At 38.9% G+C, this 12005-nt stretch overlaps 1 protein-coding gene across 5 annotated transcripts in view; it reads left to right on the forward strand.

Moving 5' to 3' along the window:
- Positions 1 to 12005, forward strand: part of ACAP2 (ArfGAP with coiled-coil, ankyrin repeat and PH domains 2) — a 66676-nt gene that overhangs the window by 25368 nt on the left and 29303 nt on the right. For all 5 annotated transcript variants that reach the window (XR_012587753.1, XM_074593188.1, XM_074593190.1 and 2 more), the window contains exons 5-9: positions 2368 to 2426; positions 2929 to 3112; positions 5385 to 5429; positions 6449 to 6544; positions 11146 to 11220. Coding sequence is in view for 4 of the 5 variants with exons in the window: in XM_074593188.1 (XP_074449289.1) it covers positions 2368 to 2426; positions 2929 to 3112; positions 5385 to 5429; positions 6449 to 6544; positions 11146 to 11220 (459 nt within the window). In the remaining variant the exon portion in view is untranslated. The remainder of the gene's footprint in view (positions 1 to 2367; positions 2427 to 2928; positions 3113 to 5384; positions 5430 to 6448; positions 6545 to 11145; positions 11221 to 12005) is intronic.

Genomic DNA, 12005 nt, shown 5'->3' on the forward strand with positions numbered 1-12005 from the left:
CAGGTAGTTGTAGAGGGCAATGAGGTCTCCCCTCAGCCTTCTCTTCTCCAAACTAAACATGCCCAGTTCCCTCAGCCTCTCCTCATAGGACTTGTTCTCCAGACCCCTCACCAGCTTGGTGGCTCTCCTCTGGACACGCTCCAGCACTTCAATATCTTTCCTGTAGTGAGGGGCCCAAAACTGAACACAGTACTCGAGGTGAGGCCTCACCAGTGCCGAGTACAGAGGCACGATGACTTCCCTACTCGTGCTGGCCATGCTGTTCCTGATACAAGCCAGGATGCTATTTGCCTTCTTGGCCACCTGGGCACACTGCTGTCTCATGTTAAGCCGGCTGTCCACTAACACTCCCAGGTCCTTTTCTGCCGGGCAGCTTTCCAGCCACTCTTCCCCAAGCATGTAGCGTTGCTTGGGGTTGTTGTGACCAAAATGCAGGACCTGGCACTTGGCCTTATTAAACCTCATCCCATTGGCCTTGGCCCATTGATCCAACCTGTCTAGATCCCTCTGTAAAGCTTTCCGACCCTCAAGCAGATCAACACTCCTACCTAGTTTGGTGTCATCCGCAAACTTACTGAGGGTGCATTCAATCCCCTTGTCTAGATCATCAATAAAGATATTGAACAAGACTGGCCCCAAAACTGAGCCCTGAGGGACACCACTGATGACCGGCCGCCAACCAGATTTTGCTCCATTAATCACAACTCGCTGGGCACGGCCATCCAGCCAGTTTTTTATCCAGCGGAGGGTACACTTGTCTATGCCATGGTTCTCCAGTTTCTCCGGGAGAATGCCGTGGGGGACGGTGTCGAAGGCCTTACCAAAGTCCAGGTAGACAACATCCACAGCCTTCCCCTCATTGAGAAAGCGGGTCACATGGTCATAGAAAGAGATCAAGTTGGTCAGGCAGGACCTCCCTTTCATAAACCTATGCTGGCTGGCCCTGATCCCTTGGCTGCCCTGCACTTGCCTTGAGAGCTCACTCAGGGTGATCCTCTCCATGATCTTTCCCGGTACCGAGGTCAGGCTGACAGGCCTGTAGTTTCTGGGATCCTCCTTCCGGCCCTTCTTGTAGATGGGCGTCACATTGGCCACCTTCCAGTCATCCGGCACCTCTCCTGTTGACCAGGATTGTTGATAGATAATGGAGAGAGGCTTGGTGAGCTCTCCTGCCAGCTCCCTGAGAACCTTTGGGTGAATCCCGTCCGGCCCCATAGACTTATGCGTGTCCAGGTGCATAAGCAAATCATTAACTACTTCCTCCTGGATTACAGGGGAGTTGTTCTGTTCTCCATTCTTATCTTCCAGCCCAAGAAGCTGAACACCCTGGGGGTAGCTGGTCTGACTATTAATCATGCCTTGATCATGCCATTGATCATGCCTTGTATGTTTTTGTAATGCAGAAGGGGAGGTGTAGAGGAGTTGGAAATTAAGGCACCATTTGTGGTCTGCACAAAGATAAGTGGCAAAAGGATTTGTCCCATAGCTATTGACCTGTTCCATTCTGTCCTAAAACTCAGAGGGCAGATGTGAAGCTGAAAGAACGTGCATTTTCATTTCTCAGTTAGAATTTCTGGGGTCATAAGAGAAAACACGGGTTGTCTAACATCCACGTATGCTTTGGCCTTGGAAACTTAACAAATTTCTCGATCTTTACAGTCTGAATGAGAAGATTATATTCTGTCTCCCTTCCTCCCACCCTCTGCAAATCATAAGAAATTTGAGAAGCGTGGCTTGGAACACTTCATTTTAGAAAAAAGAAGCAGACATTCTTTTAGCATTTCACAGTGTTGGTTGTTTTGGGTTTTTTACAAACTTTATGTAAAGGGCGTGGTACTAATTGCTCATATACGTTACATTTTCAACACTAATTTCAGTCAGTGTTGTTTTACTGGAGATTAAGGGCATGTTCTTTCTATGGTTTCATTTGCCTTTTAGTTGTTGGTTAAATTGTGAGAATCTTATAAGATTCAAAAGAGGTTGTTACTTAATGAAGTTGTTTCTTCGAGGCTGTTTGTACGGCAGTTTTCTTGACTGTTTAATAATCATAATAAACGTGTTCTATGAAAGTGGGTGTGTCTTACCTTGTCAGGATGATAGAATAAGATGTCAGGAGCTTTCGTCTCTCCTTTATACCCACAATCTTTAAGAAAAGACCAGCAAGAGGCATTTGGTTTGTGTTAATTTCCTTATTTTATTGCTTTTTTATTTATTTCAAAACTACTTTGAAGGGTGTTATATTTTGATATTAGAGCCACGTTGGTTTAATAATAATTCCCACCTAATTCTGCATAACTATGTATATGTCTAAAATGAAAAGTTATGGACACTCCTAAGTTATTGACCTACACGATGCTTTTATTTCAGATCCTGTTTGACCAAACCCAAAGATCAATTAAAGCACAGCTTCAGACTTTCGTTAAAGAGTAAGTTAATTTGCACTTGTAATGGGAAAATTATAGGTAAAATAGAATTTAAAAACATCTGATTTGAGTGGGTTGGTGAAACATCTTTCCTGAAAATCGCCAGCCATAAATTGAGAATTGCATATTAAAGCTTGTCAAGAATCACCCCAAATCAGTGAGGCTTTAGATCCAGCTGCAGAAATGTTGAGATAGTATGAATTACTGATCTTAATTACATGTTGTCATTTGTCTAGGGAGGGAGGAAAAGTGCTTACCAAAGCTTTTCCTCAGTAAGCATGAGATACATTTATTTAATTTTCAATTTTGTCCTTTCCTCAGAAGAGAGAGATAGAGAAGCTTCTATCATATTTTGTATGATTTCCATTTGATCCCAGCACTTATTGAAGAACATGAAAGCAAAGAAAATAGCTATAGCAGTCACGAGCATGTTCTGTCTGGTTTATCGTCAAACACTTTTCATGCTTTGGAATTTATTTGTTATCCATCTTTCCTTTTTATTTAGAGATATTAGGAAATTTAAAGATGCAAAGAAACAGTTTGAAAAAGTTAGTGAAGAAAAAGAGAATGCTCTGGTAAAAAATGCCCAAGTTCAAAGAAATAAGCAACACGAAGTAGAGGAAGCAACCAATATTTTGACTGCAACACGGAAATGTTTTCGACACATAGCTCTGGATTATGTTCTTCAGGTAAGTGCAGCAATAAAAGTTGTTTTTCAAAACCATGTATATACGTGTGTCATGTAGTTAGAAATATGTCCTTTAGAAGTTCTTATTGTAAGGTTCTCAAACTGTGGAGATTCAGAGAAAAAGGAATAACTTTATTTGCAAGTAATTTCTTTTTTAATGAAATCTGAGCAAAATTAATTTACTTGATGCATTCTTGTTGCTTAGCGCTTCAGTATTCAGTGCAGTTGCTGTAATGACACAGTTGAATTTTCAGTTTGAACATTAATTTTGGAAAAACAGTATTTGCCTGATAATTACCTAAATGTATTTCCTGAGTTGTCTATGCTGTAGTTCCTTATGTATTTGAAGTAAAAATTGTTATCTAGTCTAGGAAATACAAATTACCTGAATAATTCTGATACAGGATGTTGGCTACTACTACAATTTTAGCTGCTTGCTTTGGGTTTTATTTAAAAAAATCCTACTTGTCTAGAAGCCTCGGAGTTTGGCGTTGTGCCACAGGGAAAATCAAGAACACAACTACTCCTTTGCTTTTTAGTGCAGATCTCCTGTAGAGTGTTGAGAGATGTTCTTTGTCCTACGATGCTGAATCCTGTGAAATAATAATATGTTTTCAGTCAATTACAGTTCGTCTGTTTCATAGTTACCCACAACTACAGCAAAACAGGATTATTGCAATTCAGATAGTACGACAGGGTAGGGGCTCCTAAATAGGTCTGGGGTTCTCCTGCGATCAAACACAGAACAACCCTTTAAAATGGTGTTAGTTTTATGTTAGACTTTATCGTCTTGATTTGTGACAGTCCAGCCAGTTATTTAAAGCTTAGTTAATTGTTCTTTAAATTGCATAAATTACTGTAAAATGAAGTGGAATTGGTTAGATCAGTCCGGGCACATGGTGGTCAGTGGTCAACACTGAACTCCTGCCTTTTGAACACGAAGGACAAAGTTAATTTTGATGTTTAAAATGTAGCACTTGATTATTTTTACTAACTGCAAATGGTAGTGGGGGGAGAAAGCTGGCAGTCATTACTGTAGGCTGGTTCCTTGTCTGTGCATTGAACTGCAGATCGTTTGCCTCCTGAAATTTGTATGCTCAAAGCATGAGCAGTTCCTATGATAAAGATGCATTTAAAGTAACGGGGAAAAGTTTCAGCATCTCTTAATTAATGCAGGAAAAAATTAATTCAGCTTCAGGAATTCTTTCTACTTGGGTGATTCTTTTCTTCTGGAAAAATGACTTCACAACTATGGTCTCTTTGTAGCTATATTGGCTTTCAACTGTATTTCAAAACCTTTCTTTTCCTTTTTTTTTATCCTCACAAGTTGAGGGTTTGTTCTATACAAACAATCTTAATTATTTTTCCTGCAGAAGCTTTTCCAAAATACTGAGTATTTAAGTATAGAAGTACAATCTGGTTTTGATTATAGCTTCAGTAAGTTTATTTCTTTTGCTGAAATTTCAAACCGACATGGAGGTGTTAAATTACAAAATCATGCATGTTTCTGCTAAGTGAGGCTTTTAAAGTACAATCTGTAGTTCTGGATGACAATCTTAGAGACTAGGGGACAAAGAGGATAGAGGAACTAGGTGAACGTAAAAAAACAGTTATTTTTTTATATATAATGTGAAATTCTTCAAGTTCTAGGGCGATACCATTGATCTTCAGCTAACTTAAAAGTGCAAGTATGTATGAAAAGTTACTTATTGAAGCTATTATGATCTTGCTTGTTTCAGAGGCTGGGGCTATATCCCAGTGTTGGGGCCCTTCAGACAATGTCAGCCTGAGGGGAAAAATAAACAAGCCCTGTCCTTTCCTCTCCGCTGGCAGGAGCCCGCAGTGGTGCAGAGAGCAGCTGCTGTATGAAGCTGGGGGGCTGGTTTAGCTCATGCTGTCAGAAAGGGTATTTGAAACATGATTAATTCAATCTCTTGAAAATTGATACCAGTTTTCCTTGCTTGAAATGTGTATTACATTACTTTTAGCTAACACGTGGTGTCTTATATTTTCCCTCCTAATGTAAGAAAGTTGTGACTGTCACTGTGAAGTTCTAGCTTTGCAAGCTTTTTCTGAATGCATCACTTTAATATCATGACAAAACTAGCATGTGTTATCAGATTTCACAAGGCACTTTTTTAAAAGAAGTTATGTTCTTCCAATGTTTTAAGCTTTGATATGATTATTTGGAGTAATTTGAAGTTTACTGCTGTGGCAAAAAATGTGCAGGTACAATAAAAAATAAGCTTCTTGTTTGTTTTTTTTTTTCCCAGATCAACGTTCTTCAGTCCAAAAGGAGAGCAGAAATCTTAAAATCGGTAAGATATACTTTATTTTCTGTACAGAAGATATTTAAATACATCTGAAATCAAAAATGTGACTGCAAAGCAGTATATTAAAAATTTAGTCCTCTTACCCACGAGAATGTTACCAGTACATTTGGCACTTTGGCAGTCAGTTTGGCCTTCACTATAATTGGGCAAAGATGCTTAACTGTTGTAGGCAATCCTTTTGGTTCAGATTTGGACACTTTAAGGATTTCACTGCTGTTGATTCTTTGATATGTTTCATGGTTAAAATCAAACTTTGACAATAATTATGCTGTTTAGGTCTGCTATATTAATTTATAAACAATAAGTACTTATAATCTATTCTAAGATGGATTCATCTCTTTCTATGAAAATGGTATTTTTTATGTAAATAGCAAATTGTAATAGCAAATATACAATACACTTTAGTATGGTATCTGCTAAATTAATATACACCTATATCTGTATGCTAGTTTTCTTCTGATTGCATTCCCTTTTTCTGCTTCATCTTATCTCTGTAAAAAGTTAACTGAGGTAGAGACTGCCAAATTAAATGGGGCTTTTCTTTCAAAGGGCTACAGTTGCACTCCCATAATTTCCTTAATTCCTTTAAATAGCAAAAACTTTAGTTGTATCACAGCTTTATAGCTGCTTACCATTCTGCTCTGTATCTTCCCAACTTCTTTTATTTTTTAAGACTGGATGGTCTTAAACAGATTTAACAATGACATGAATTAGAAGTAATTTTCTGCCCTTACATGGATTTATTTTGTTAATGGGTTTAATCCTGTTAACTAATTTCCGAGATTTTTTGGCTTGGTTCTTTGCTGCCTTTTACCTTGCGTGTTGCTTTACAACACTGGAAGCTCTATGAGATATTGATGTAAAATTGCCAGGACACAAGAGAGCAGAAATTAACCCTGGAATTGTATTTTAAGTTTGTTCATGTGGATTGGTTAAGTGATATATTTATGTGTTATCTGATAAATATTTATCCTTTTAAAAAATATACTTTCTTTTCCTTCTAGATGTTATCGTTTATGTATGCCCATCTGGCTTTTTTCCATCAAGGCTATGACCTTTTTAGTGAGCTTGAGCCCTACATGAAAGATCTTGGTGCACAGGTAATAAATTACTTTAAAAATTCATAACTATATGCTGGGATGGATGAAAACATGATATATGCATACATATCAGGTACGACATAATTTATTCAACAAAAAGGGAACTCTAGTATGATAGAGGAAAAGCACAAAAATACAGTGTGAGTGGTTTGAATGAAAATAGAAACTGAAAGTTGTCTGTATAATAAAATTATTACTATCTTTAGGATTTATATACTTACACATAACCACGTAGTGCCATTTGAGGTATCGTATGTTATTCGGGACACTGGATTACTTTGTGTTAAAATTTCTTGTGTATGACCCATGTTATAAATATATTTAACAATAAAAAGTAGATTAGGATTTTTTCCTTCTGCTTTTATACATTAATTATTTACTGTATAAATTATGCAGCGTGCCTAAAAGAAAACTGGTGTTAGCAACTTTGACCATAAAACAGAAGTCTGATTTTAATAAGTTCTGCAAAACCGAGTTCATACGTTGAATCCTTCTTGCCCAGTTCTGATAAGAACACACAATTGCAACTTCTGGGTTTTTAGTGACAGACTCATGAAAAGGTTAGATGGACCAGAGCCAACCGCACACCAGAGACGTTGAAGAAGGCTATCCAAGATAGATTAAGAACGTACAATATTAAACTGAAGATCTGTCTGTGGTGCAGGAAGAAGACTCAGCAGTGTCTTGACTTGTTTTCAGTGCAAGTTGAATGAGCCTGGAAATACTTGTACAACCCTCTCTTTTTTTTTTTTTTTTTTTTGCCTTTATCCAGGGACTTGGAACAACTTCACTGCTGCAAAACCCTCTATTGCCACCCTGATCCGCAAAACAGAACCAACCCGAATTCTAAGTGTCTATCCAGATACAGAAGCAAATAAGTGACAGCAGACACTTATTTGTGTTTGTCTGAAGTAGATGTGTCATTCGGTGTCTACGAAATGACATTGTTCTGAGCTGGTTATTCCTGCCACAGCACCATTGGCATCTGTGCCCCTCAACCTGCTTCTGTGTCTGTGCAGTGAAGCAGATTGGGAACTGTAGAAAATAACTCCAACAATCGAATGTCAAAATAGTTATTTTTCTGCTAGACTAGTCCTCAATCAGGTTACTGTGGGTCTTAATTACTTGTACAAACACATGTCGGGGCGGTGCGTGCTTGTGTGTGTGCATGCGTGTGGTGGGCGAGTGATGGAGCTGAGAAGAGAGAGGCTGCTTGAGCTGCCACTGACATCAAGGGAGGCGACTGTACAGCTACAGCCCTCCGGGTTTGGTGTAATAGCGGCATTTGAAAGGTTCAGGGGCACATGACTGTCCTTAGTTGTGCCTTTTATTCTTTTACATCCTTCCATTTTGGGTTGTAGTTGTTGAACTGTAGTGTTTTGATAGTATGGAATGTGTGTCCTGTACCCCTGCAGAAGAGGGGATGGGGAAAAGAGACAAAAACTATGGAGGTGGCAGCGGTTTATGCTACCAGATAGGCTTTAATGTTTCCATTTCATTGACATTATTTGAGCAAGGAACACAAGGCTATTTTTGAATGGCTGGTCATCCTTTTGCTTGATCTGGTAAGGGGTGTTGTGTAACTTTCATTTTGGTGCTGGTATCATAGCAACTGAAGGAGTTAAATTTAGAAAATCTAAAGCAGAAAATGCTTAAAAGATATTGCAATTGGAGCAAAGGTAGGCTGAAGACCCTAAAGTTGTACAACTTGCTGAATTATTCTTCTGTGGCAGACCTTGGCATTTAAGTAGTGGATATTGTTCATGACAGAAGCAGGCTTGTTTATGAAAGCTTATGAAAGTTTGACCATTAATGGCTTTGCAGCTTGTATTGGTTGAAGCTTCTGCCTTTAACAGGTCAGAGAGAAGGTATGTTGTGACATAATGAAACAGGGATTTGGTAGATTTTTCTGAAAATATGGTCAGATTCTTTTTGTTGGTAAGTGAATTTTGCATTCACAGGTAAATTTTGCTTATGGCCTTAATTACACGGCTTAACAGCACATGAAGTATTAAAATTGAAGTGATTTTTAAATAGTATAGGTATAACTTTTAATTATTTTGTTTTGCGTTTTCAAAATAACTGGTTTACATGATGGAATAGTATCGAGCAACTTTGCTTTCTGAATATTTTAGGTCAGGGTACAATTACTTGTGAATCAGATCATTGTAGGGGAGTCTGTACTGGTGCACAAATGTAATACAAGCTTTTGCATGGAAATGATGGCATTTGGCACTTTTAATGTATAATGCAGAATTAGTTTAAAAAAAATCCTACTTGGATTTCTGTTCTGAGGTGACTATTCAAAAAGCTAAACACTTTAGTCTGACTTAATTCTCTACAGAATACCACTTATAGCACTATATCTTTATAAAAATACATTTACCAGTAAACGCAGTATTTTGAAAAACTTAATTTTTTGAAGGCTGCCCAGTAGTGGTGTAATGACTGCGATTTTGATAGTTTAGTTGTGTGATTGGCCACAGCTCTTGAGACTTGTATGCTCTTGGTCTTTTTTAAGACAGTTGATGTGCTGCTCACCTGAGTGAAAAGAAGAAATTCTGCTCTGAGCTTGGAAACTGGAATGATGCGACGTTGTCTTGATAGTAAAAAAGTAAATGATGAAATGAGCTGCTATTCAGAACTTTGTTTTGGCACTTATGCTGTGGTAAATGGGTCTGCAAACACTTGTATTTAAGATAAATTAGAGGTAATTGCCCTAATCTAAATGTGGCTATCTTCTGTTTCCTCTAGCAGGGTAGGAGGAAGAATTTCTTGCAGGCCATTTGCAGATTACTGAATCTGAGATTTTAGCAAGAAACTTGATTCCTGTAAAGTCTTGAGCAGCCCTTGAACCATGTCTCATCTTTATCACAAAAGAATGGGTTTCCCAGGCTTCTTAGTGCAAAATGGTCTTTGAGCACAATGGCAGCCCTGGCTCTGTTTTGAAGCTCTTCTATCATTTTTAAGTCATATAGCTACGCAAATGTGATGTCTGGACACTTCAGTCTTTAACGTGTTCATGTTCATAAATATCTCTAGGGTGCGAAAGTGCTGGTATAGCCATTTGAGCCAGAGCAGAAGCCAGGGAGAGAAGAGTTAAGAAAAGTAACAGAGTATGGAATTGGATCCAGATGTCCCAACTATCTGATGGCTCCTTAATTGCTGGAGACTGTCTAGCACAAGGGTGTAAGAGCCAGTTATAGTCCCTTTTTTCTCTCATTTGTATCCTTTCAAGCAGGGGAAATACAACACGGGGAAAATGACCAGAGTTGGCAGAGGTTCTTGCTTGTGGTTATGAGAGTGGGTGGAAGCGATCCTATTTGTGTGTGAATTAGAGGTTCTGTTCGTCATGCTGTGCCCTCTGCCCTGTGACAGACTCCAGCTGGAAGCTGGTGGTGCACACTGTTCCTGCCTTCCTTGTTCCAGGCCTGGAGTAGAAAGAGGTCTGTCCCACAGATGTCAAGCTGCGAGCTGGACCTCTGCGTTCAGTATTGCGTCTGCATCGTTACTCAATACGATGCTGTGACTGGGGTTAATGGCAGGCTTGTACTGCAGGCTCGATAAAGAGGAGTTCGTCAGATTCTGTAGCACGTCACATAAGTACTAAGCTAGCTGGTCTTCTGGGCAGCATCTGCTCCTCCACTTCACCGTATTTCTTGCTTAAACATCAAGTCTGTGGGGGGAAAAAATAATCAAACCACAAAAACAAACCTAACAAAAAAACTCACACCAAAACAACACCCCGCTAACCCTCCCCCTGCCCCAAAACCACCTCAAGAAACAATAGGAAGGAAAAAAACAACCAAAAAAGCCACAAAACACCTCTTATTCTTTTACAGGCTATCTTAAATTTTCTGCCTTTTTTTCCCCTTCCAGTTTTAAAAGGAAAAAGTTTATATAGTAGTGTTATAGACATGCTTGCAGCAAATTTTTAGGAGTTTCTTAATTATCACAGACTCTGTAAGGATGCTAACTTAAATCCTCTCTGTTGTGACAGTCTCTTGCTTCTTTGCAAAATCATATTGTTATTATTTCTTAAAACTAGGAACAGTTTAAATGGTTCTGCTTAAGATTTCAGGGAATCTTGCTCAAATGCTACTGGGTGCTCTGATTAAAACGATCAATAGGAAAGGCTGGTTGAGGGAGGCAGTTCCCCCCCTCTTTGTGGAGGGGAAAAATCAGTAGCATTTGCTCCTTTTGGTTTGTGCCGTTAGTGCCAGTGCTGCTGCATAGGCCGGGCAGGCAGCAAGAGCAGCTAAAGCATGAGTCATTCTTTTCGGAGCCTGAGCACCAATGCGGTATAGAGTCGCATATGCTTGGCACCATGCTGTTCTTTGAAACAGTTCTTCTAAGGCTTATGAGAAACGTACACCTCTTGTAGAGGTTAATTCAGGATGGTAGTGCAGAGCTTTAAACAAGGCTTCAGTGGTTATTCAAGGTAAACACTTTGTGACCAGAGAAGTAATTATACTATGCAAACAAAACAAAAGTCATGCAATGTCTAGACATAATGTGTTCTTTTTTGTCAGCATTATGAAATCTACTGAGCCAAATTTCTCTTGAAGTCTAAAGATCCAATTTTCTGTTTCTCTTTACAGCTGGATCAGTTGGCTGTAGATGCTGCAAAGGAGAAGAGAGATATGGAGCAAAAGCACTCCACTATTCAACAAAAGGTACTCGAGAGAATGTAAAAGGCAGACTGCACACACATTTTTCTTTCGCTAGCATCTCTCCCCAGCAGTGCATCTCTGCATCGTAACTGTGAGGGATGGTATATTTAGTGTGGAGAAGTAGACTTACACATCACTAAGCACAGGCTTGGATTGCAGATGTTCATTTTGTATTGCAGAACAGAATATTATGTTTAGTTTTGACTGAAATATAAATAGAACAGTAGAATATATTTGTATGCTGTGACTCTAACATTTCATTAGAACTCTTAATTCCTATTACATCTTGGATTCAATACAGCTGTAAAAGTTGCTATCTTGCCCTCCTGTGTATCTGTGGAAGAGATGTGTATGCTGCACAGTCCTACAGTCATATGTATCGCTTTCTGGACTGTGCCAAATAGGAGTGCAGCACTCTCAGGTAGTGTGGCAGCTGCTATTGCATAGAAAGAGCAAAAGTAAACTTCTGTAAAGGCTGTCTAATGTATGGTGTTCAACCGTACACAAATATGAAAGTGATAACACTAAATGGCTGTTTTGGGAAGATTTGTGCTTATCTTTGATTGTTCTTATTTTTGCTTTTTGAGAAAAATGTAGATAATTCATGTTGTGGGGGGAATGACTTCTGTTGTTTGGATGTTTCAGAAGCTCTAGATCAGTATTGGTTTTGCAGGTATAATGCTAGAAGTTAAAAATGTTTCCACTGAACTGTCCACTAGTGAGCTTATACTGCAGGTACTTTTGAAAGGGATTAGATACCAGTTTAAAGGTAATGCAACACTCTTACT

This window comes from Larus michahellis, chromosome 6 (assembly GCF_964199755.1).
Source record: "Larus michahellis chromosome 6, bLarMic1.1, whole genome shotgun sequence".
NCBI lineage: Eukaryota > Metazoa > Chordata > Aves > Charadriiformes > Laridae > Larus > Larus michahellis.